The following is a 27447-nucleotide window of genomic DNA, read 5'->3' on the forward strand; positions in this document are numbered from 1 at the left end:
GACTCGTTCCCGGTCTGGGCGTGCAGACAAGGCTGAAGGATACAGTCAAAGGTTTCCCCCCCCCCCCCCCCCGTACTGGTAGTGGTGAGTGCTGCTGTTTAACTTTATCTATTTCAAACTATGTCAGCTGGCTCTATTGAGCTAGTCGAAGTTATTCTCCCCGGCCAATGAAATTCCAGGCTATGGTGTATATACATCGCACCCGGCTGCGTGAATGGGCTAGAAAACACAAGATTTAGCTGCAGCTTTCTCTCATTCATTTATGGTTACCCAAAGAGCTGCTTATCTGACGTGTGTGAACGGCAGTGAATAAGTGCCAATTGACATGCTTTGTTTATTGGCACCAGCTAGTGAATTCTGAGCCATGCAGTAATTCCAATATTCCACTTCCCTTCCCTGACAACAGTAGGGTCCAAGAAGCTGAGATATTCAGAGAATATTGAGAGATGTTTGCTCAGATGATCACATTAAGCCACTACAGCTATTCCTGTATCTGCCTGTGACGTGGAAGAAACACTGTGTACACCATGGATTTTTCTTCTCCTGACTAAAGTAAAATACATTGTACAACAGGCAATATTTTGGTGTACAATATTAACTGAAGCCCCCACAACCCTCTTGAAACTCGTCAATACCCACCCTGTTTTTTTCGATTGAGGGTCTGCAGACCTGTGCCCTAGCTAAGGACTTTGCTTTCTGAGTGTTTTTTTACTTACAAATTTAACATAGTATTGCAACACCCCAGAGGGATGAACCCTCGACTACTGTGCAGAGCTGGGAGGGATAAGTGCTGTCTCGTCACGGCGGCACTTACCAGCTCTGGTCCCTAAGGGACATCACGCAGCCAAGGCTAGAGTAGGATCGCAGGCCACTTTTGACACCCCTAGGATGGGGAATGCCAATAAATGGGTTGATTAGGGTAGTAGTAGTAGTTAACACTGGTGACGCCACCGTTTTTACACACCGGTATGCTACGTAGCGGAGAAAAGAACACAGAGACTTGTGTATGGTACCTCGGGTCCCCAGGATTGGTTAGGGCCCAGTAAAACTTTTACTTAAGGATAACTTTTACAACACAGGTATTCAGACAATACAGGTACAAATCTCTTTTAGTAACAGAAGACTAGAGCTCAGAGGTAGGGAGGATGCACAGGATGAAACCGGTCCGGTCCTACAGTCAATGTTATCTGTACGGTACCGCTCCTAAATTGGGAGCCTTCCAGAGGAGGAAGGGGGGTAGGGGTCACTCCACAGACTCTCCGGCAGACAATTATTCAAAGAAAGGCTTACATAATAACACCCCGCACGGCAGCCGTGTGGGTGTAACTCAGTAACGTACCTCTGTGCGGTAATCCTGACTTTGGACAGTCACACAGGAAAAGCCAATTGTGGGAACTGGTACCTAATACGGTGGGTTCCTCTATACAGAATTATTAGAACTTGCTCTCACTCTATGATCTTGGGACTCACTCCATTCACATCCAAACTTCACGCGCTATGGGGATATTGCTCCTCTTCCTCCATCTGCACCTACATGGAAGCTGAAGGTGCTTCCATGCAGCTCTGTGTTAGCTCTGTCTCAGGTAGACAAGATGGAAGACCTCTTCCAGCTCTCAAGCACTCACATTTATAACCTCACTTGTACCATCTGACATGACAAACTGACACATCTACATGCAGGCAATGACTTTATTACTCTTAAAGGGGTTGTCCCGCGCCGAAACGTTTTTTGTTTTTTTTTCAATAGCCCCCCCGTTCGGCGCGAGACAACCCGATGCATGTGTTGAAAAAAAAAACCGGATAGTACTTACCCGAATCCCCGCGCTCCGGTGACTTCTTACTTACCTTGCGAAGATGGCCGCCGGGATCTTCACCCTCGGTGGACCGCAGGTCTTCTGTGCGGTCCATTGCCAATTCCAGCCTCCTGATTGGCTGGAATCGGCACACGTGACGGGGCGGAGCTACGAGGAGCGCTCTCCAGCACGAGCAGCCCCATTCAACACGGAGAAGACCGGACTGCGCAAGCGCGTCTAATCGGGCGATTAGACGCTGAAAATTAGACGGCACCATGGAGACGGGGATGCTAGCAACGGAACAGGTAAGTGAATAACTTCTGTATGGCTCATATTTAATGCACGATGTATATTACAAAGTGCATTAATATGGCCATACAGAAGTGTATACCCCCACTTTGTTTCGCGGGACAACCCCTTTAACCTCTCAATCGCTGCAGCTGTGCAACACAGACAGGCTTTGCACAGTGCATCTACATAGGACAAACATGTATGACATTTATGGAGGGGACCAGGATGGTGTTCTGGGCCACTACAGTATACTAGGCTGAAAAAAAGACAACTGTCTATCCAGTTCAGCCTGTTTCCAAAAATCCAGACCTACAAGATCAATACACTCTCCCAGGTCCAGCCTGCATTGTAGAAGCTGATTAAGTTGGTTTAACATGATCGACTCCTCATGAACCCGTACTGATGAGGAGTTATACCATTTTTTTCCTTGCGGTATTCCAGGATGGCATCTCTTGGAAACCCCTTGAATATTTTTCCAATTCTTGAAGTGAGACTTACAAGCCTGCAGTTACTAGGCTCTTTCCTTGACTCATTTTTGTATATTGGAACTACATTGGCAATGCGCCTTTCCAGTGGTACAACCCCGCTCTCAAGAGTCCCTAAATATAAGAAATAGCGGGGGGCGTGGCCTGCGACCAAGATGGCCGGTCGCACTTAAGTGAAGCTCCCCAGGGGACCCCTTAAAATCCTGCCAAAATCCTGGCCTAATTTGCTCCACTCACCTCCCTGAGGCACCGACGGGACCTGCACACCCTGCTGCAGCTGCGGAGCGAGGAACAGCGGCGCCTCCAGGCTCCCACCGGACGGCGGGAAGCTCGGGACGAGGCGCGGGAGTAACTGCTCGCCATCGCCCTGCCGGCACTCTCAGCCACGACCCGGCGGCGCTGCGCGACAGAGCCTCTGGGCGCGCATACCCCCGCTACACCTTCGGGACCGGCCCCCGGCATCTGAAGACGGCGGTACAGCAACCCGCGGCTTTAAAATATCGGCGGCGCAAACGGCCGCACCGGGCCGCGCCGCCCAGCCCCCCCCCCCCCCCCCCCCCCCGCGTTCAGTGCGGCCGCACACAGCCCTAGTCAAGGGCCATCTCCCGGTCCCCGACAGGACACCTCGGCTGAAGCGCCGGGAATTAATCCTGCTGCCGGATCGCTCCTGTGACGTCCCGCTGACAGAGCCCCGGACGAACCCTCTGCCTGCAAGCCCTGAGCACACCACGTGCTGGCTCTTTTCTCCTGCCAGACGGGACTCACCAGACCAACGGCACGCCGGCCGGAGCTGCCGCGCTGCTGCGCTGTACCAGCCTGCTCGCCGGAGCACAAAACCCTCGGCAAGCTCCATCCACCGCTGAGCCCCTGCTCTGGGAGACCAAGAACTGTGAGTAAACCTGGGGAGCCATTGCCCGGGAGATTGACATCCCCTAGGCTGCATTGGGGGAGGGGGTTGCCCGGCGCGCGGGGAGCGGCACCCAGATAAAGCCCTTGGCAGGACACCCCATAAGACAGCAGAGGCTGCATCGCAGCCCCCCACAAATCCGGGCACCCGAGACAGCCGCTGACAAACGGCGCAAAAGACAGCGGGAATAACTGGCCTATTAAGGCATCTACCTGAGGCCCGAGGGCTATCTCCCTGGAGTCACCCCAAGACCCTCACCGAACCTCTGGGCCTAATCTCCACGCCTCCGTTAAATACCACCTCCCGCCAGACCGACAGGACCGTAATCCAGGCCCTCATACAACGTTTCAGGGCCCACAGCCTACACCCTCAGCGGCTGACTGTGCCCGACTAACACCGCCGGGTGTCTCAAGCCACTCAGCTCTTCAAAACAGTACGGGCAGGGCCCCTCTCCAGCCTCATACACCCTCTCTCAATAACATCGCAGAGCCTCACTCTTACAGCCTCAATTATCTTTCTCGCTTAATATCTGTTCAACATGAGTACCCGAGCCAAAGGTAGCACTGCAGCCGAAAAACTTAAAGAATTCTCCCGGACAGAGACACCTGAACACTCACCACGGCCTTCGCGTACTACCCAGGCGAGAGAGAGCGAGACAGACCTGGGGCAACCCCCAGAACCCACTATGCGACAACTTCTTGAAGCTATCAATAACTGCAAATCCTCCCTTACGGGCAAAATAGACGAAATCAAAGTAGATGTTTCCCTCCTGAGGCAGGACTTATATAATATGCGAGGCAGAATGAGTGAGATGGAAGACCGCGTTTCTAATATTGAAGACTCCCTGAGACCACTCCCAGCAGCAATACACAAAGCTACTAAACAGTCAGAATCCTGCCAGTCCAAGATGGACGACTTAGAAAATCGCCTCCGCCGCAATAACCTACGGATAATTGGCTTGCCGGAACGAGCGGAGGGCTCCCAACCGGAGACATTTACAGAGAACTGGCTAAAATCTATACTGGGGAGCGACATCTTCTCGGCCTCCTTTACCGTGGAGAGAGCCCATCGTGTCCCGGCCAAACCCCCGCCCCCGGGGGCCCCCCCCCCGCGCCCCTTCCTGGCAAGGATTCTAAACTGCAGAGACCGTGACATCGCACTGCGTCAAGCTAGAGTTAAAGGCCCACTTAAATACAACAATTCGGTGATCTCCATCTTTCCTGACTTTTCCGGGGATTTACAGAAGCAGAGAGCCACCTTTATAGAGGTCAAGAAAAAATTCAAGGACAGAAACATCCCTTACTCCATGGCCTACCCTGCCCGCCTGCGCATCGTAGCGGACGGGAAAGCCCTCTTCATGCAATCACCAGCCGAAGCCATGGAATGGCTCCAGATGCATCCCAGACCATCCGCGGACGCTGGATCCTGAATACGCCGTAGCTATACTCTAAATCTTACTTACAATGTTATTTGTATAATTCCTCTGGCCTACTGGGAACAATGTGCAATTAATATTTAACAACTCCCAAATCGGGACTCTAGCACATAATAAATAAGACACAAAAAATTTATTAGTCTCTGTCGATGCCACCACTTCCCTTAAGGCCATAGGAATTTCCCCTATTCACAACAACTGTTACTCTCTCGTTAGAGCGTAACTTAAAGTTTTTCCTCTTGACATTCCCGCTATAATAGTCAAACGGAATGTCACATGTTAAATGTTCGTGTGATTATAGTTCAGTTTCTGTTAAATTCCCGGAGAGTCCGCGCTGGTGCTATTATTCCACCATTATATGTAAAATGCTGTCGCTCTTAAATACCCCATTTGGGAACTACCGACCTACACCACCTAAATGTCGTTAACATGTTTTAGCTGGAATGTGAGAGGCCTGGGTACCACCGCCAAGCGCAAAGCTGTGTTTTCATACATTAAACAATTTAACCCTCACATTGTATGTCTACAGGAAACTCATCTCACCATAGAAAAAGCCGAACTTCTTAAAAAACCTTGGGTCCAATGGGTAAGCCACTCCTTTCACACCTCCTCCTCTAGGGGGGTATCACTCCTCATCCATAAAGCAGTTAGATGGAACCCTATTAGCACCCGTAGAGACCCAGAAGGGAGATTCACCTTCGTATATGCTGAAATAGACTCTAAGCCCTATACCATCTTATGTATATATAACCCACCCCATAACAATCAATATCCATTGCAAGCGGCCATAGCATTCGCCCACCAATACCCCCTGGCAAATGTCATCTGTATGGGGGACCTTAATCAGGTAATGGATTCAGATATGGACAGGTTCCATGCATCTTCCACAGCCCCGGCCACAGCTAAATCTCCCCTGCAACAGCTAATTGATGGTGTGGGATGGGTGGATCTCTGGCGCATCAATCACCCCACTACCCAGGAATACACTTGCCACTCCCAGGGACATAACACTCTGTCCGGAATTGATTATATATTCGGCTCCCCAGCTCTAGCAATTCACCTCTCCAACATAACACACTGCCCGCGAGGCATCTCGGATCACTGCCCGTTATTACTATCCTTAAAATTTCCCCAATATAAGATCATCCCCACCTGGAAAATCCATCCATTCTGGCTTAAACTCATCGATACTGAAGACCAAACACCCGCCCACATAGCAACCTTTCTGGACGTCCATAACAACAACACCCACTATGCCCTGAAATGGGATACCCTCAAAGCTTACCTCAGGGGTTGTTTAAAATCTGCCATCACCCATATTAAAAAAACCACATCCCAGTCCGACCGCGATATTGAGGCCCGGGCTGTGGAGGCGGAAAGATTATATATTTCAGACCCTACTGACTCTAACAAAGTAGCATGGCTTGGCATGTCCCGCCTTCATAAAATTCAAATCCACGAAAAAACCAAACGCAAACTATTCTTTACCAAACAATATTACTTTGAATTGGGGAACCAATCAAGCCACCTTCTGGCTAATCTCATCAGACGGGAGGGCCAGTCCAACACTATCCTTAAAATCCAAAATACACAAGATGAGACGCTCACCGACGCCCAGTCCATCACAGAACGATTTAGGGAATTCTACGCCAATCTCTACAACTCCTCTACTAACAAATCCACTACAGACTCCCTCAACTACCTTCAAGATCTGGTATTCCCAACACTCGATGCCGACCAAACTGCGCTTCTAGAGGCTCCTATTTCCCTAGAAGAAATTCAGCAAACCATCCAAGATATGGCACTGAACAAATCCCCGGGCCCAGATGGCCTTCCCATTGAAGTATACCAAAAATATAGCGAACATCTCACCCCATTACTACTCGAAACATTACTCCAGGCCCAGCTAGGCAACTCCCTTCCCCCCTCATTTTATAAAGCCACCATAATCGTTTTACTAAAGCCTAACAAAAACCCACTAGACTGTAGCTCCTATCGACCCATATCGCTAGTTAACGCAGACTACAAAATTCTAACCAAAGTCCTAGCAACTAGACTAAACCAAGTTATTCTCTCCATTATACACCCAGACCAAACTGGCTTCATGCCTGGGAAGTCTACAACGATCAATATACGGAAGGTCCAAACCGCCATTCAGATTGGTACTAAATTTAATATGCCCTGGGCCCTCGCATCACTGGACATGATGAAAGCCTTCGACTCCCTGGAGTGGAGCTTTCTGGAGGCCTGCCTCCACCGCTTCGGTTTCGGTCCCCAGTTCATACACTGGATCAGGATTGTATATAAATCCCCAAGTGCCAACGTGTCTGTGAACGGTATTCCATCGGCTGATTTCTCGCTGACCAGGGGCACCCGTCAGGGCTGCCCGCTATCCCCGGCTTTATTCGCCATAGCCATAGAGGCTCTGGCGATTCACTTGAGATCCACTCCTGCCGTGACCGGAATCGAGTGGGGGGGCCTGGAGAGTAAGGTAGGCCTTTATGCCGATGACACGATCCTTTTCTTATCTAACCCTGAAACCTCCTTCCCCCAGGCCCTACACCACATAGACAAATTCGCCCAATACTCAGGTCTACAAGTTAACTGGTCCAAATCCACGATCCTATACATGGATCAGAATCCTGTGATAGACCCCTCAGTAGCTAGATATGGCCTGGCAGTGGTATCCACGTTTAAATATCTTGGGATAAATATAACCCGAAACCACAACAAAGCCTTGGAAGAAAACATTAACCCTCTATTTGAAACCATTAGACACAAACTTAAACAATGGTCCAGGCTGCCCCTATCAGTTGCAGGACGCATTAACCTAGTCAAAATGGCTATACAGCCGAAATGCCTATATATACTACAGCACATGCCTACGATAGTCCCCAAACGGTACTTCCATTCCCTAAACTCCCACATCTCCTCATTTATTTGGGGCTCATCGAGACCCAAACTAAGTCTAATGTCACTGCAGAGACCCAAGAACCAGGCTGGAATGTCCCTCCCAGACCTCAGACTATATTATCTAGCTGGCCAGCTTCGTAATATCCGTCCGTGGTTCCAAAACACAGGAAAACCCACCACAGACCAATACCTTGAACATCAAGTGAAGGGCGGCAATTTGTTGGCGTATCTGGAGTTCCCTGATTGTTCAAACCCCTCAGATTTATTGCCAATCCACAGACTGGCGCTGAGTGTATGGAGAGAAACAAAATCTATCCAGAGATTCGATGATACGGTATCCGATCTACCTCTCTGGAACAATCCAGGCCTGGCGGCTCTGCAGTCAGTCCCAGACCCCCAATATTGGAGGAGTCTAGGGGTCATCTCGCTGAGAGATGTATACGCAGACGGTATACTCCCTACATTCACTCAGCTGCGCGACTCAACACAATCCCCACACCTCCAGCTGTTCAGATTTTTTCAACTCAGGCACGCACTGACCACTCAGTTCCCCCCCAATTCTACTCAGATATCCAATTTCCCTACCATCGGAATCCTTAAATCTCAGGGCCCCAAGGGCTTGATTTCGGCACTCTATACACATTTGCTTTCAGCCAAAATAAGCCACAACCCGCTTCCAGTCTTTAATAAATGGACCCTCGCTATCCCATCTCTTACAACTGATGATTGGACAGACATCATGGAATCCCACCTGTCTGTCTCTCCTGCCGTGAATAATAAACTGATCCAACTTTATATAATCCATCAAGCTTATCTCACCCCTAGCCGATTACACAAAATGGGCAACATCCCATCAAACTCATGCCACAGATGCCACCAACCCGGGGCGAATTTCTGGCATCTAATCTGGGATTGCCCACCAATAAACAACTTCTGGTCTGACATTACAGCCTTTACAAACTCACTTTTACTATCCCCATTTACTATATCAATGGATCCCAGGATAATTCTATTTGGTTTACTGCCGGAAGATCAATGGCCCAAATATACACGCATCTTTCTCAAGAAAATACTGTTCCTGGCCCGCAAGGTGGTAGTACTGCACTGGATGGCTGCAGATCCACCCCTACTAACACAATGGATAAAATTAATAAATGATGTCACTCCATTTGAAAAAATTATCTATAAGAACAGGGGATGCCCTGGCAGGTTTCAGGAGATCTGGGGCCTTTGGCTCATCAACCGACAAACTTTATCAGCAACCTGAGCTTTATCCAGACTCTTATCCTTCCCCTCCCCCATCTACACTCCGCATGTCCCTTATCCCTACCCACATTCCATTTGTATCTCTGATATATCCCCCTTGTCTTTTTCATAAGGCATTGAGCGACTGCCCGGCGCGGGCTTTCCAATACTCCCTCCCCCCCTTACTGTTATTCAACTGTTCAGTAAGCAACCAAGTAAAATTAAACAAAAAAGCAATATTTTAATGACCAGTTTATGTAGGTGCAGAACAAATTTAGTTGTATTTGTACGCACATATATTATTCGCAAAAGAAATACTCAATGCTATGTACAATGCTTTTATCTAAACAAATGTGCTCTGTACCGTGATTCTGTATTCTGTTAAATAAAACAAAGTTAAAAAAAATATAAGAAATAGCGGTCTGTCTATCACGTTACTTAATTTCTTTAGAACCCATGGGTGTATTCCATCTGGACCCCGCGTTTTGTCGATTTTTAATCTTTTTTTGCATCTCATGTGTCATTTCTTTTTCTCTCGTGAATATACTTGAGAAAAAACTTATTTAATAGATTTGCCTTCCCCCCATCATCTTCTATGATTTCTCCTGCATTATTTGTTAAAGGGCCAGTGCTTTCAGTGCAAATCCTTTTACCATTTCTATAATTGAAAAATAGTTTAGGGTTATTTTTGCTCTCTTTGGCAATCAGTCTCTCTGCCTCCTCCTTTGCAATTTTGATCTTTTCCTTACATATTTAGGGTTTCTTTCCTTTATGTTTTTGGTGCCTCTTCACTGCCTTGTTTTTGTTTTTTAAATGCTTTCTTTTTTTTTTTTAATTATTGCTCCACTCATAGTTTTGTTCAGCCACATTGGTTTCCTTCTATTCGTAGTTCTTTTATTTTTGCGGGGTTTAACTGCTCGCATGAGATACTTCCCTCATTTTTCGCCTGTACTTTTATTTTTGAGGATATTGCCCTATTTAATGTTGCATAGAGTAATTCTGAGCTGATAAAATTTTGCTTTACAAAAGTTCAGTTTTTTTTGTTGCTTCCTATTGAATGACAACTAGAAATTAATTATATTGTGGTCACTAATTTCCAAATGTCCCTTAGGGACAAGCATTACTTCATTGTGATTTGACACATCATCTATTTGTCTTATTAATAAGTTTTCAGTTTCTTCTGTTATTTTTGGTGACCTATAAAAAACTCAAGATTTTATTAGTCTTTCCTCCCTGTATTTCTATATATGTCAGCCATAGAGATTCCACATGTTCATCTCCTACACCTATATCTTCTTTTAGTCTCAACATTAAGTAGGATTTAACATACAGACATACCCCTCCCCTTTCTGGTTCCCACGGTCTCTTCTGCCATGTTTCTGTTATTCCTGCACTTTCAGTTCTAACTGCGCTACACTTCCCCCTTCATTTTCATTCCTTAATCCCAGAACTTGTGTCTCCCCCCATATTTCTCATTTCCCTTCCCCACAGTCCCTAGTTTAAACACTCCTCCAGCTTTCTAGCCATCTTCTGCCCCAGCACAACTGCACCCTCCCTATTGAGCTGCAGCCCATCCCTACAGTACAGCCTGTAGCCGACAGCAAAGTCAACACAGTTCTCCAGGAACCCAAATCCCTCCTTCCTACACCAACTCTGGAGCCACTTGTTTACCTCCCTAATCTCCCACTGCCTTTCTGGTGTGCCTCGTAGTACAGGTAATATTTCCAGGAAAACTACCTTGCAGGACCTTGCCCTGCTTATTTAGGTGAATAAAAAATATAGAAGTTAATGGCAGTGTCCTCACAGCACAAAGAGATGGTATTGGCTCTAGCTGGTCATGTGATGCGTCATGGGAATGTTGGCAGAGCATAGTGAAAGTGAACAGAGAGAAATTTCAGCATGAACATGGTGCATGCAAAGTATCAGACAGAGTTAAACCGCATGGACATGACTGCAATATGCATGAGAGATGTCCAGAGTGTGACAGTCAATCAGGTGAGGGGGGCAGTAATGGAAAAATGCGTTTTCTCCCAAGTAGTCCTTTAACCCCTTGAGTGGCACGCCTGGAAATTTTCCGGGACGAGCTCCACTGCCGATAGTGATATAGCCCGGAAGATTTCTGGGCTATGTATCACTATGGGAGCTGCAGAGCACAATGCCACAAGCTGTGACAGTGTGCTCTGCCTGCACAGTCCCACAGAGAACAAAGCAAGACATTGAGAAGCAGGAAGATATTGCCGATCTCCCGGCAATCTCCTGCTTCTAATGTCCTGCTTTGTTTACAGGTTGCTATAGAGACCATCGGCTTGTCAGAAGCAAGCCGATGGTCTCTGTGGCAGGGAGAGCTGGTGCTTGGCTGTCAGAGGACAAGCAGGCACCAGCTCTTACTGCAGAGATCAGAGAAAACCTCCGATCTCTGCTGTGTTAACCCTTTATATGCTGCAGTCTATGTGACTGCAGCATGTAAAGGGCTGTCACTGCAGCATGTAAAGGGCTGTCACCATGGGACCTCCAGAAAGTGATCAGGGGGTCCTGATGGGTCCTTGTGGAAGTCCCCGAAAGGGACAAAAAAAAAAAAAAAGTAAAAAAAACTATAAAAAAAATAAAAATAAAAACAATTGTCTCCCTTTACTTTGTAAAAAATGTAAAATAAAATCACACATGTGGTATCCGTGCGTCGTAATGACACAAAGAAGGAAGTTGGTACATTATTTAACCCCTTAATGACATGGCTCCTTTTTTTCTTTTTTCCCCATTTCTTTTTTTCCTCCCCGAAACATAAAAACTGTATAAACTTGCTATCACCAGAATCGTGTGACTCAGAGAATAATGATATCACATTATTTATTCTGCACACTGAACGCCGTAAAAAGGAAATCCAAAAGACAAATGGCAGAATTTCTTTTTTTTCCCCCAATCTCCCTACAAATGTTTTTACAAAAGTTATGCAATACATTATATATACCCAAAAATGATGCCATCAAAAAGTACAACTTGTCCCACAAAAAACAAGCTCTCATATGGCCTGGTCAATGGAAAAATGAAAAAGATATGGCTCTTGGAACGCGACTGCAAAATTAGTTGAAATTCAATGATTAGACCATTTAAAAAATCTGCCCTGGTGGGCACGACAGGGTCGTAGGAAACCCGCCACTCAAGGGGTTAATAAAAAGTATGGACTATACTACATGATGCACATAAAACACAATCAATTCATTAACCTAATGTATTACTTTTATATTTCTTTGCTGCAGAACTCCAACAAATAAGCATATGCTCAAGTGTTTCGCACAATATGGTTCTGGAGCCTTTGAATATTTTGATGACAATTCTAAGAGCAAATGGAGAGATCAGGTAACATCTAACTATCGCTTTGTGTTATTATGCTAAACATCTATGTGAAGACTGCCACATTTTAAATTACCTTTGGTAATACTTGTGTATAGTGATGTGTGGAAAATTTCATAGTTATACCTATCTTAAAGGGGTTGTCTCGCGGCAGCAAGTGGGTCTATACACTTCTGTATGGCCATATTAATGCACTTTGTAATGTACATTGTGCATTAAATATGAGCCATACAGAAGTTATACACTTACCTGCTCCGTTGCTGACGTCCTCGTCTCCATGGTGCCGTCTAACGCTGTCTTCTCCTTCCATTTAGACGCGCTTGCGCTGTCCGGTCTTCTGCTGTGTTCAATGGAGCCGCTCCGGCGTGCTCGCGCCGGAGAGCTGGTCTGAGCATGCGCAGAAGACCTTGGCGGCGCGAGCACGCCGGAGCAGCTCCATTGAACACAGCAGAAGACCAGACAGCGCAAGCGCGTCTAAATGGAAGGAGAAGACAGCGTTAGACGGCACCATGGAGACGAGGACACCAGCAACGGAGCAGGTAAGTGTATAACTTCTGTATGGCTCATAATTAATGCACGATGTATATTACAAAGTGCATTAATATGGCCATACAGAAGTGTATAACCCCACTTGCTGCCGCGAGACAACCCCTTTAAGGCCTCCTTCCGATGGGCGGATTTGCACTGAGAAATCCGAAATGGGATTCCGCAGCAAATCGAGCCCACAGCATGCTATAGCAAAAAGCGGTTTCCTGCTAAGAGCGGAAATCTATTGCGGGATACGCACAGCCGGCTGTCATTGTAGTCAATGGAAGCCATCTGTCCCGCGGCACTTCTGCAGTGCGGAAGTATCGCGGGATCTACGTCACTGCAGATCGCCAGAAGCTACTGTCCATGTGTGATAGAGCGCTGGCAGGCACATCCACAGCGCTGAACAGAAGACACCAGACAGGTAAGCAGGGGTTACCGGCTGAGCACGGGGTCAAACTCCACTGCAAAAATCGCACATGCAGGGTCCGAGCCGTCTGTTGGTAGGAGGCCTTAGTATACTGTGATTTGCAAAAGTATTCACACCTTACTGTTTTTCCTGTTTTGTTACTGTACATCCTGAGATTTTAATTTTTATTTCTTTTTTAGGGGGAGGAAAGGGAAAGTTGTACCATTTGATTTACACAATATGCTTACCACCTTTTAAGATGCAAAATATTTTTTTTCTGTGCCCAAAATAATTAAGACAAAAATAGTGAACTTTAATGTGCATAAGTGTTTAAGTACTTTTACATGAAAACTAAAATTGTAAAGACCGAAAAATGTAAAAAAAAAATGGGATGCCGAATTTGCAGTCCTTAGATTGTCAGAATAAAAGTTCTTGCGTACATATTTTTTTCTTACAGATGAGTAACCACGACAGTCGGCTATATTCTCCGCCATGTACTGCTGTGTCAGTGAAGTGGAGGCAATTTAATCAGAACTCTTCTGAGATCCTGCAAGCCCCTAGAAACATACAAGCTTTATTCAATAATGATTGGCTTTTAGTTTATGGCTTTGTGCCTCACTGCACTCAGGTGTGTATATCATATAGCAGTGTTGTCTCGCTAAGGGTCACACTGCATTTTGCGCCATTGATTTGATGTGCAATCTGCAACTAAATCCACATCCTGAAGTGTCCCATGGTTTTAATGGGATCTGCGCTGTAGTATATATGATGTTGACTTCAGCATGCAGACTTTAAATCTGTGTGCAGAAAAATAAACAAAGTGACATGTAAGTTCTTGATGTGGAATTCACGTCGGAAAATTCACACACAGATTTTTCCTACTGACTGCGCTAAATCCAGGTGCAGATCCATGGATCAGTAATTTTGCGGCAAAAATCTGCAGCAGCCACGCAAGTTTCAGAGGAGGATTTTTACTGAAATCCAATTCAGATTTAGACGGTGTGAACATACCCTAAGGCTGGGGTCACACTAGGCGTATTCCCGTCGGAAATTCTGCTGTTTGGCCGCAGCCAAAACCGCGAGATTTCCGCCGGGAGAACCGCCGCGGAAAAACCCACGGCGGCTTTGAAGCGGCCCGGCCGCTCGCTCTCCGCTGCGGCCAGTGCTCCCATGGAGGAGAGCGTGGCCGCTTCAGCCTGACTTACCGCAGCGGATTGGCCGTCCCGTGTGGACGAGATGTCTGAGAAATCTTGCCCACATGGCTGGCTATTCCCGAGATTAGCGGACGCAGGCGGATTTGCCGCGGCGAAATTCCGCGGCAAATCCGCCCTGTGTGAATGCAGCCTAAGAGTTCGCTTAAATACAATAGTGGGGTGCTGCTACTCAAATTGCTGCAGTTCATACAATGCTTCTCTTTGACCAAGTGACTTGTACAGGTGAAGCACATTGAATCCATGTGCTTCACCTATATAAACTGCGCAACCAAAAAACAGTGAAATATGCAGTAATACTGTGTATAGTTTTGTCAAGAGGGTCTTCATCGTGCAGCACACCACCTCTTTGTTTATAGGTAGGCTAAAAAGACGTTGTTATCCAATACATGTATTGAGGAGAATCACACACAACACACAAGAAATGTTTTTGCAATTCAAATGAGAAGCTTCTTCAGTTTCCGTATAGTAGTGTCCAAAATTTCAATATAAGTTAAAAGTTTTTCCATTATGGTCCTACCAGAAGAAAATACATTTTGAATACAGTAGTACATTTGTACTTAACAATTGCACACAAAATAGGGAAAAATCTAAACATCAGCCAAACTATTATGCCTCATGTCCACGGGGAAAATCAGGCCCGCTACGGATTCTCCATGTAGAATCCGTAGCGGGTCCCTCCTGCCCCGCGGACATGAGGCATAAAAATAAGAATTAACTCACCTCTCGCCCGCTCCGGATCTTCCCTTCGCCGCGGCTTCATCTTCTCTCCGTCACGGCCGGATCTTCTTTCTTCGGCTAGGCGGATGCGCAGGGCACGTCGGTTGCGTGCCCCGCGCATGCGCCGCCTGAAGAAAAAAGATCCGGCCGCAATGGAGAGAAGATGAAGCCGCGGCGAAGGGAAGATCCGGAGCGGGTGAGTAAATTCCTATTTTGGTCTCCCGCGGAACCGGACGGCTTCCATAGGCTTCAATAGAAGCCCGCGGGAGCCGTCCCTGCGGGGGACCCGCATGAGAATGGAGCATGGTCCAGATTTTTTCATGCTCCATTTTTAAAAAATCACTTTTATTGACCATCCGCAGGTATTTATCTACCCGCGGGTGGTCAATGCATCCCTATGGGATGCGGATCCACGGGCAGGAGAAGAGTTAAAATCCGCTGCGGATTTTAATTCTTCTTTTGCCCGTGGACATGAGGCCTTAGAAAACGAAATGATAGATAGCAGGGCGATATGCATTGATACAGGCGAGATGAAACTCAGCCCCTTCTCAAGCTCTTCTGCATTAGCATCAGTACATCAATGCTACATGCAGGTTGTGGCGCAGCGACAATGACCGTGTACAGCAGGTTTGCCTATAGTGTTTTTTGTTTTGCTTTTTTTGTCACCTCATCAGTCAGCGCATGGGAAATATAAGAATAGATATTTCTTAATACAGTACTTTAAATTGTTTTTACCTATCCTAAGGTTTCCTAGAAGATACTGTGCAATAGTGATGTAAATAATAATTAACTTAGTCCATTACTTTTCATTCAACTTTATTTTAATGTTTTTCCATTGTTTTAAAAGTTTAAATGAACTTTCCTTGTTTTAAACTGCAGGCAACACTAAAGGCTTTAATTGCTAATAAAGAGTTTGAAAACATGGTTTCAACCACTGAGCTACAGAAGACAACTGGATTGGTATGTTAAATTACTCCAGATTTGTGTACTTCAATTAAGGTTATTTTCCTAGAATATAGGCAATATAGCATATTAATAGGATTTTCTAGAACTTACCAAACAGAGGAGGTCTGACCATTGAGACCTCATCGGTTGCCTGGTCAGCACTATGGGGGAAAAGTCTAACTGAAAAAAGTAGCTAGACTAGGTACATTGAACCTATTACTAATTGTGAATTATTGTGATGTACTTTGGATATTAAAATGTAAGTCTGTGCCTGGAATACCCCTTTAATAACACTACAACACCCAGCTGAACAGTTTAATCTGTGGACAAATGTAATGTGCATTCGAGAGTACACTTTCCATTCACAGAAACTCAAATGAGAACAGTTCTGAACATACTCAACCCCTTAGTGACCACCCCATAGACTTTTTTTACATCCTGCTTTAGTGGGCTTTAATCCCTGTGTAAAAACACACTCGCTTTTAGGATTAAAACCATGTTGGCTTAAGAGGTGACAGCTCCATGCTGCTGGTTACCAGAAGTAGCCGAAAACCTGGTGCTGTCATGGGGGGCCGCAGTAAGCCCACTCCGCCAGTTACGCGATCGCCGGTATCCACCGGACACCGATGATCGCATAAAAGTGAATAAAAAGTAAATAAAAGTTAAACAGTCAGCTTCCCTCGTGGATTGGATCCAAGATGGCGGACACAAGCGCAGCGCAGAAATGTAACATTTCATTGCTCCTGGCTACTAAACGTAACGAAGAGCCTGGAGCAGTGACCAAGGACCTTGATCAATGGATAATGGCGATCATGTAAAAGTTAAAAGACAGTTGAATGTAATGCTGCTTTCAGTTTGGGGCATACGGACATAAGATTAGGGCCAGAATTGGTATGTTTCTGAACACAGGACAAACATGGGGATGCATTTGGGGGTGAAAGACTTCATTCATATGTGTGCTGTATAAAACTCGTTTTGTTGAACAATAAAGCATAGCAAACAATATATGGATAGAAAAACATATGTATACATCTTGAATTCTTCAAGGTAAGCGAGAAATGCATAGCTACATTGCTTGCAACAGATATATAAATCTAGCGCTTTGGTGCTCTTCACTCCAGTGACGGTACAGTTTAACAATTGGCAGTCACACTTCTAAACAGCTCTGTATACAGTTCTATTCAACAGACTTTGGAAAAGATCCTGTGACAAATTTGTATTTGTCGAGCCTCACCATCTCCCCCACACCTTGTAAAATTTCTCAGAACATTTCCTATTTTTATAGACTATATTCTCGTACAACAAAGTGGAGTTAACAATATTGTGCCATTTTGAGATTGTGGGGGTCGTCTGTCCATCCAGCGTAAAGCTATTGTTTTGCAAGCCAGAAACAGCACCTTAATAAGAAATACCCGGTCATGAAATTGCCAGTGTAACTCGTCCAAAATACCCAACAAACATATGGCTGGATCAAGCAAAATTGTCATACCCATTAACTGACTTAGAAATTGTGTGACCTCCCCCAGTATGAGTGAACATCTGGACAGCTCCACATGAAATGATTAAAATTTGTACCAAGTGCCTGGCATCGGTGACATTGGGTGGTAGCTACCCTGTTCATTTTATAGAGCCTGGTCAGTGTTAGATACCACTGATGAAGAATATACAATTGAGTTAATTTATTATTTGCAGCTGGTGACACCATTTTATGCCAAGGCATTGCGGTATCCCAGTTCTCACCAGTGAGAGAGGGGGATAAGCTCCCCTAAACCTATGTATCACTGTCATTGGCATATAAGAAATCTTAGAGTGCAATAAATGGGTATATAACACTGATATCAGACCCCTGGGTCCTTCAGTGCACAGTATGCCTATCAGCAGATATAAAGAGAAAGGTTGGCTGGGTTCTCTCTCTCTCTACCCCCCACTAACACTCGCCGGCCCCCGCTCACCCCCGCCGTCACCCCGAGCCTGCTCGGACCAGTAAGCAGTTACTCGAGAAGAGCGATACTCACTCGAGTCACTGCCTTATTCTAGCATGCTCGCTCATCTCTACCTACGAGCCTTTGCCATCTTGGCTTGGTGTAGGAAAACAAAATGTTCCTCAAAATGTTAATAATTAATGTTAAATTTGTACGTCTCCTAAATGGTTAAAAAACTGAAGTTTTTCCAATGTGCTTCCAGAATAAAGTAAACAGTTGGAAATTTATATCTTATCAAAAATTTGTGCAGTAGGTTTGCACATATTTGACATATTGCAGTTGAAAATATTAAAAATGACAATTTTTTCAAAATTTTCTTAGTTTTGACGCTTTTAAAAAATATACACAAATTCTATCAAGTCTATTTTTACCACCTAAATGAAGTACAATATGTGACGAAAAAACAATGTCAGAATCACTTGGATATGCAAAGTCTTTACGGAGCTATTCTATGTTAAAATGACACGTGTCAGATTTGGCCTGGTCATTAAGGCTCAAACAGGCTTGGTCACTAAGGGGTTAATCATGCAACACAACACATAATAGAATTACTATCAGTATGTAAGAACTGCTGGGTCCTATTAACCCCTTAATGCCACAGGGCGTAAGTGTACGACCTAGCTGCTGGGAGCCGGCTCCCACTGCAAAAGCATGTATGCATCGGGACAGCGCCCCCGGTGTTAACCCCTTCCTTTGCAGCGATCTATGTAGATTGCAGCATGTAAAGGGTTCACAGAAGAAGCGCGCTGACTATGTGACGTCATTGAACCCCCGCGATGTAATCACGGATTGCTGATGGGTTGCCATGGCAACAGGACACCAGCTACAGGTGTCCTGCTTTGCCATTCCCTCTGATCGCTGTTTGAAGTGATAAGACATTGCAGGACTCCTACAGGGACATAAATAATGTAAAAAAAAAAACAATGAAAATAGTGTAAAAAAAAAAAAAGTTAAAAAAAAAAAGTTTTGGGGGGCTTTTTACCCTATCAGTATAACAAAAATTAAAAACTTCAATCCCACATATTTGGTATTGTGGTATCCCTAACGACTCTTACACTGCACGGCAAAAAGCGTTAAAAAAATCCCTTAAAACTGTGGCAAAATGCTTTTTTTTCATTTTTATTTTGCCTCTCAAAAAAACCAATAAAAGGGATCAAAATAGGCGTATATACCCCAAAATGGTACCCATAAATACTACAACTTGCTACGCAAAAAAACAAGCTATCACAGAGCTCAGTCTATTCAAAAAATAAAAAACTTATAGGACTTTGAATGCAGCGATTTAGAAAAAATAGTTTCCAAAAAAGGGGTTTTATTGCGGGAAAGAAAAATTTTGGCATCGTTACAATTGTACTGAGAAAAATGTTTTGTGTCATTTACGCTGCATAATTAACGCTATTAATAAAAATTTATAAATAATGGCAGAATTGATGTTTTCTCTCCCTGCTATCATAAAAAAATGTAATAAAAGTTTTACAATATAGCTTATGTACCCAAAAACAGCACCAATATAAACTACAGTTCACCCCGCAAAAAACAAGCGTTCATGGCCATGTCGACGTAAAAAAGATATAAAAGTTATAGCTTTTGAAAAGTGGAGATGAAAATCCCCCCAAAATGGTTGTGTCCTTAAGAGGTTAAACATAGATGAGCCCTAACTCCTAAAAATATCACTATAACTAGGCATTTAAAAAAACAATGGCTGAATAGTTCTTTGCTTGATATTCCATCCAGCTTAAAAACTTGTAAAAGTTTTTTAATATACTATTATGGTACATTAAATGCTGCCATTTAAAAATATAACCTAGTTGTATGAGGGCTTGCTTTTTGCGGTACGTTGACAGAGAATAAAAATTATAACTTCTGGAAAGTGGGGATTAAAAAAAAATGGCAAAAAATGGCTGTGATGGTAAAAGATTAAAATTCTATAGCTGTTAGTTTTTCTATAAGTTTTCTTGCCTGACACTGCAATGGATCAGGATGTGTCTGTTCGTTGCCTAACTGTGTAATCTGTTCTCATTTTTAAATATGTTTGCTTACATTATTACGATCTCATTATGTCCAGATACTGCACACCCTTACAGCTCGAGCTCTAATTAAAGATTATGAATATGGAATTCTGCACGAGAAGGAAAATGAGAACGAGGTTGGTGTAATCCTTTTCATGGCATTTATAATTTCTATGTATTGTCTTCGCAGCACCTATCCCTGGAGTACCTAAGGAGTCACAGACATGTCTACCCCTCTTCATCCATTGTTGTTATATTTTGTCTTTTGTTTTCTTCTTTGTATTAATTACCACAAACAGGACTTTAGAATCACACTGAATATTTTTTAAAATTGGGCATTTCAATATCACAGAAAGCCTTGTACTTCCGTTCTCTCTGCTAAGTCACTGTTGTTTCCCATAAACCCATATCTGGACCATCTTCAGGGTATTTTATGTCTATAGCTTTCATTTTTAGAAATGCCCAGTCTACTGAACCCCTATTATAACCCCAATTATATCCTTGGTGATCACAGTGTCCTAATCCTCATACCATGTGACGGTGTCTTGCCTCAGACATTGACCAGAATACTAACACAAACTTAAAGGGTTGGCTACCTTATATAAAATAAGTACAGAGGAGTAGATGTTTGCCATTTGTCCAACTTACTAATATAATGTAATTAGGAGTTCTGTGACATTCACACACCCTCACCACCAAAGTTGTCCTCCTGTACAGTGCCCCTACTCTGTCCTGCAAAGTTCCACTAAAGGAGGGGAACCTGGTGCAACCCTGTGCAACACCCCGGAGGGGTGACCCTGGGCACCTGGCTAACGTGTAGAGCTGGGAGGGATAAGTACTGATGTGTCACGGTGGCACTTATCAGGCTCTGGTCCTGGAGGGATGACATGTAGTCAAGGCCAGAGCAGGATCCCAGGCCAGCTTTGACACTCCTTTGGCCGGGAGTGCCAATAAAGGGGATGAGGGGAGTTGTAGTAGATATCACGCGTGACGCCACCGTTCACCCACACCGTAGTTGTTTGCGGTGGAGTAATAAACATGGAGACTTGTGTGTAGTACCTCGTGTCCCTGGGAACAGTTAGGGCCCGGTATAACTTTTTACTTGGAGAATTAACTTGTATAAACAGGTAATGCAGGTATGATTCACTTCAGTTAGTTACAGGCTATAACTCAGAGGTAGGGAGGATACACAGGATAAATACGGCCCTACAGTCCACGTTATCTGTATATCACCGCTCCTAAATTGGGAGCACTCCAGAGGAGGAAGGGGGTAGTGGTCCCTCCGCATACACTCTGACAAAATAATTATTAAAGGGAGGCTTAGCCAATATACACCCCGCACAGCAGATGCGTGGGTGTCTCCATTAAGTACCTCTGTGCGGTGATCCTAATAATGGACGGACGCACAGGAAAAGCCTGTGGTGTGGACAAGTACATGCGCGCTCTCTCTCTCTGTTGTTGGGACTCACTCCTCTTACACTCACACTCCAAACGCTATGGGATGTCGCTCTTCCGCCTCCACCTTCACCTACATGGAAGCTGAAGGTGCTTCCATGTGGCTCTGTGTTAGCACTCTCTCCTACTGAAGATGGACTCTCAGAGCACAGATTAAAGACTACCTTTTCCCGCTCTCAAACACTCCAATTTATAACCTCACTTATACCACATGACATGACAAACTGATACATCTTTATGCATGCAGTGATTTTATTAATGTTAACCATTCAAGCACCGCAGCTGTGTAACACACGCACTGGATATGACAGGACAAGCACAGTGCATCTACATAGAACAAAACATGTATGACAGGGAGGGAGGGGGCCAGGATGGTGTTCTGGGCCACTACACCTGTCCATCAGCACCTCCCGTTCTGCACGAGTTTTCTGCCCATCCAAATTTGTATTAAAAAAAGAAAGAAGGACAACTTCAGTGGTAAGGGGTCGTGGCTTCTTAAAAGTAAAGTATAAAACACATGTATAAAAATTCTTGGAACACTGGATAAAACCTTGAGTACATCACAAACTCCCAATGAAAATTTATTGTGGTGGATGTAGTAAAATAAAGTGATTTTTATTTGTCCAGTGTAAATGGGCCTTTAACCTAACAATTATCATGCAAACCACTTGATCTAACGAGCGGTTCGCATGATAATCATGCTGTATAAAAGAACCCTGACTAGGAGAGGAGCAGTGAATACAAAAGACAGGATGGGCCATGTCAGAATGAATAGTCATGGGATTAGGATTTGTATGTCCTATAGACCATGATGTGAGCAAAGTAAAGAAACAAACAGGCAGCCATGCTAGTAGAATGCAATCTAATTGCTGGTGAGCAAATACATTTATGTAGTAGAAATCTGAAACAATAAATGGTTTAATCTATAAAAAAGGAAGAACAAGTGGGTAAGTGCATGAACAGAAACAACTCTTTTTTTTTTTTTAATGACCATATACAAAAAGCAAAGCAATATTAATTGATCAGAGGAAACTTGGTGAATCATATTCCCTATTAAGACCCTTAAATTTTAAGGATTGTAGTTCATGAATCCAAAATGATTCACGTTTTTTAATTGTAAAATATGGTCATCACTTTGTCTGAGTACCAAAACATGTTCCAGAACCTGAAATTTTAATTGTGGCAATCAATGATCTGCCTTATGAAGATGATATGGGAGGGGCAAAAGTAAATTATTGCAACTTATAATTGATTTATGTTTTAAAATTCAGTCTTGTATACACTGGGTTGTCTCTCCAACATATATACGACCACAGGAACACTTAAGGGTATAAATCACATGTGAAGAATCATAAGTATAAAAAAAAACCTGAATAGGGTAAGCTCTGCCAGTTAGAGGGTGATAAGCATTATCACTTGTACGATATTAAACATGGGAATGTACCCTTCTTTTGGGTCTAGATACAGCTTCATTGTCAGGATCAGATAAGGTTGGACTTTTGGTTCTTATTGTCATACCAGTGGTAGCACAGAGCAACCCTGAGTGAAGGAAAAAAATCCTTTTCAGTGACCTTATACCACAAGATACACCAAGAATTAACCAGATTCTCATCAGCAAAGAAGGCATTTGATAGGAAGTTGGTAACATTTGCTGTTGAACACAAGACTATGCATTGCTTTCTTATCATAATCTACAGAGATGATAGATTTTTGGGATCATACTACTATGTTTGGGGAGGGTTGAAATACCTTGGAAGTATTTTGTTATGGTAATCCTGTGTCACTTATATTTGTTACAGATGAAGAAACAAGAGATGAAGAGTCTCATCATTCAGCTCAGTAAAGAATACTCATTAGTTACTCCATTCACGAGTTTTGTGGCAGTGGAAAAAAGGGTGAGTACTGAACAGTCATAGAAGTTGCTTTAATGAAATGAAATTTTTTAGCTGTTTATGTAATAAGTCAATCTAGAGAATTCTGAAAAAACATTGTGCAATAAATGCACTGAAAACATGCAGTGGGCTTACATTGAGCAAATATTGGGAAAAGAAATGTATCCACTTGGACTAAACTTAAAGGGGTTGTCTCGCGGCAGCAAGTGGGGTTATACACTTCTGTATGGCCATATTAATGCACTTTGTAATATACATCGTGCATTAAATATGAGCCATACAGAAGTTATTCACTTATCTTCCCTTCCCTGCGCTGGCGTCCCCGTCTCCATGGCTCTGTCTAACTTCAGCGTCTAATCGCCCGATTAGACACGCTTGCGCAGAAGGGTCTTCTGCCTTCGGGTCTGTCCGGCAGCAGCGGCGTTCGGCTCCGCCCCCTTCTATGCGTCATCGCGTAGCTCTGCCCCCTCGCGTGTGCCGATTCCAGCCTCCTGATTAGACGCAAGCGCGTCTAATCGGGCGATTAGACACTGAAGTTAGACAGAGCCATGGAGACAGGGACGCCAGCGCAGGGAAGGTAAGTGAATAACTTCTGTATGGCTCATATTTAATGCACGATGTATATTACAAAGTGCATTAATATGGCCATACAGAAGTGCTTAACCCCACTTGCTGCCGCGAGACAACCCCTTTAAACTAAGCTGGAGAATAGAGTCCATCAATGTAGGTAACATTGCCCCCACTGGTGGTGTGTTGGTCTGGGGAAACCATCACAAATGACAGTTGGTCCCCACTAGTAGTGGTACGAGGGACAATGACCGCTCAGCCATACGTTCAGGACATCCTGCAGACAAATGTATGCCTCATGGCAGGATAATGCTCAACCGCACACGGCAAGGGTGAAACGGGAATGCCTCCACAATATTGCTACACTTCAATGGCTGCCCAGTTACCAGAGTTATCACCAGTAGAACATGTATAGATGCCAACTTCAACAACCTACAAGTTTGCACAGTATAGAGGCTCAATTGCAGAAAATATGGACAGATATGTCACAGGATACCATACAGAACCTGTATGCCTCCATGTTTGCACTTATCACATTAGGCATCCAAGCTAGAGGCAGTACAACAGGGTACTAGAGCCTCCATGCCTGCCCGTATCACGTCTTGTATCCGAGCTAAAGGTGGCCCAACAGGGTACTAGAGCATCTATGCCTGCCCATATCACATCTTGTATCCAAGCTAAAGGCGGTACAACAGAGTACTAGAGCCTCCATGCCCGCCCATATCACATCTTGCATCAGAGCTAGAGGAGGTATAACAGGGCACTAAAGCCTCCATGCCCACCTGTATCACATCTGGTATCCAAGCTTGAGGCGGTACAACAGGGTACTAGAGCCTCCATGCCCGCTCGTATCACATCTTGTATCCAAGCTAGAAGCAGTACAACAGAGTACTAGAGCCTCCATGCCCACCTGTATCACATCTTGTATCCAAGCTAGAGGCGGTACAACAGGGTACTAGATCATCTCTTCAAGTCTTCAGTTTTCCATAGTAAATTATCCTTTTGTTCTGATATTGTAATCATATTTTATACCAATGTTTCAATCACATATAGAAAGTTTCATTTGATTCCACCAACTTCTTCTAGGTGCTTGATTTTTTTTGACAATGAATGTATTTGGAATTTAATATATCGGCACAGTGTGAAGAAAACTGTTTGTCTGTTTTCTAGATTGTGCAGGTGGGTGTGCTTTTAGTTTTCCACTTAAAGGGAAATTTCAGGAAGACTTTCATAATAAGCAAAATGCACCTAGTTGTAATCTTTAAAATGAGCATTAGGTTTTGGGACGAAATTCTGTTTACCTGTAGTTGATTTTGTCGGCCGCTGTTTAGTTCCACTGAGATTGGGGTCCTGCTTTTGGGCAGCCAAGATGGCCACCTCCGTTTTCTAACTGTGCACTGATCTGCAATTGGCTAGTGCTAATCACATGAACTTTGCTGACCAATCACAGAGCGGGTATAGTGTATTGGTAGTCCTAACATTACCAGTGCACTATGAGATATTAGGTAGTCTAATGATTAAGGCGGCTATCTTGCTTTCCCAAAAACAGGACCCTAAACCAGTGGAACAGATTGATGGCTGACAAAAATTAACTAATATACCCCTTCCACCCTCAGGTCCAGGGATAGAATTTTATTCCAAAACTGGTGGATTGCTTTAAACATACCAGGGTCAGTTATTTCACTCTGGTCCCCAAAATACAATTTTCAAAAGGTACTAGATACACTACAGTTGACTGATACCACAGCTCCCCAACCTTCACTGACATCACATTCTGCTCTGTAACTATTAGCATGAAGTGTACTTGACTTTTCAGAATAAGGCCTCCTGCACACGGTCGGATTTGCATTGCGGAAATCATGGTGGGCGTCTGCCTCTAGGCTCCGCAGCAAATACCACCTAATGGCATGCTATGGAAATGCGGGATTTCATCTCCATGAGCGGAAATAGATTGCGATTTTCCGCTCACAGAGGAGAAATTGTGGCATGCTGCGATTCTGTGCGGGCTACGCACAGACTACTTCCATTGAAGTCAATGGAAGCTGTCCGTCCGGCAGCACTTCTGCAGTGAGATCTGGCGCCTACTCCGCATATGCCACGGAGTGCTGGCTGGCACATCCGCAGTGCAGAGAGACGCCGCCGCGCAAGTACGCAGGGGTCAACAGCCAGGCACTGCGTCGAACTCTGATGCAGAAATCCCGCATGCGGAGACCGACCCGTCCCGTGTGCAGGAGGCCTAAGCTGCCATGTGTATGTACATGAAGAATAACTCTATTTCTGGACATTATATGACTTGCATCCTGCATATATCTTGTTTCTTTTCTGTAGGCTATATCTACATTTCTTTGTTGTGTCTTTGCTAGTGGAAGTCATCTCTGAGCTGCTGGTCCAGCTGTTATTCCACATCTTTTATATGTGTTTTGTGCTCTGAACATGGAAAAAACTACAAATTCTGCTCCTTAACTCTCTTTAGCACACACCAAGAAATAACGGCATTATGGAGGACACTGAAGAAGTACTAAACAGTATTGATGTGATTTTAGCAGTTTTATATCATTCACCAGTTAGCTGTGAGTGATGTACAACGACTATACGTCTGTGAGTGCCTTAACCACTTAATGACTGCCCCATCGGGAAACTACGTCCTCAGCAAGTGCGCTTTAATCCTAGAGGACGTAGTTTTATGCGTCCTCTTAGGATTAATGCCCACTTGCCTGAGGACGTGACAGCTCCATGCTGTCATTGCCCGCAGGTAGCTGACAGCATGGAGCTGTCATCCCAGGATGCGGGCAGTCCCCCCCGGCATTGCGATCGGCGCTATCCAATGAATAGCGCAGATCGGAAAAAAGTAAACAAAAATGTGTAAAAAAGTAAAGATTCAGCTGCCCTGATGGATCGGATCCATCAGGGCAGCTGAAAATACTCACGCGGCTTGTCCGCGGTGTCCCACGAAGATGGGGTCCTCCCAGACCCGCCGGCGGTCTTCTGCGCATGCGCGCCAGACGATGACGTCAGGCGCATGCGCAGAAGCCCGGGAGCCCCCGGCAAATTTGAAATCTCCTGGCTCCAGGCTCCTGAAGGTAGCGGGGAACCAGGAGGTGTTACCGGGGACCGCGGTAAAAGTTTTTAAAAAGTCAGTTTCACCTCCCCTCATGGATCGGATCCATGAGGGGAGGTAAAAATACTCACCTAAGTCCTCCCCGATGTCCCAATGTCCCGGGACCCGAATCCCCGTCTGCGCATGTCAATCATCGGGCGCGTGCACAGAGGGGCTCGAGCCCCGGGAAATTTAAAATCCCTCTGCTCCTGGCT

At 44.7% G+C, this 27447-nt stretch overlaps 1 protein-coding gene across 8 annotated transcripts in view; it reads left to right on the top strand.

Moving 5' to 3' along the window:
- PARP4 (poly(ADP-ribose) polymerase family member 4) overlaps positions 1-27447 on the top strand; it is a 150386-nt gene that overhangs the window by 48539 nt on the left and 74400 nt on the right. For all 8 annotated transcript variants that reach the window (XM_066582152.1, XM_066582157.1, XM_066582155.1 and 5 more), the window contains exons 25-29: positions 12324-12423; positions 13812-13982; positions 16165-16245; positions 20278-20358; positions 23476-23571. In XM_066582152.1, coding sequence (XP_066438249.1) covers positions 12324-12423; positions 13812-13982; positions 16165-16245; positions 20278-20358; positions 23476-23571 — 529 coding nt within the window. The remainder of the gene's footprint in view (positions 1-12323; positions 12424-13811; positions 13983-16164; positions 16246-20277; positions 20359-23475; positions 23572-27447) is intronic.

This window comes from Eleutherodactylus coqui, chromosome 1 (genome assembly GCF_035609145.1).
Source record: "Eleutherodactylus coqui strain aEleCoq1 chromosome 1, aEleCoq1.hap1, whole genome shotgun sequence".
In the NCBI taxonomy this organism is placed as follows: Eukaryota; Metazoa; Chordata; class Amphibia; order Anura; family Eleutherodactylidae; genus Eleutherodactylus; species Eleutherodactylus coqui.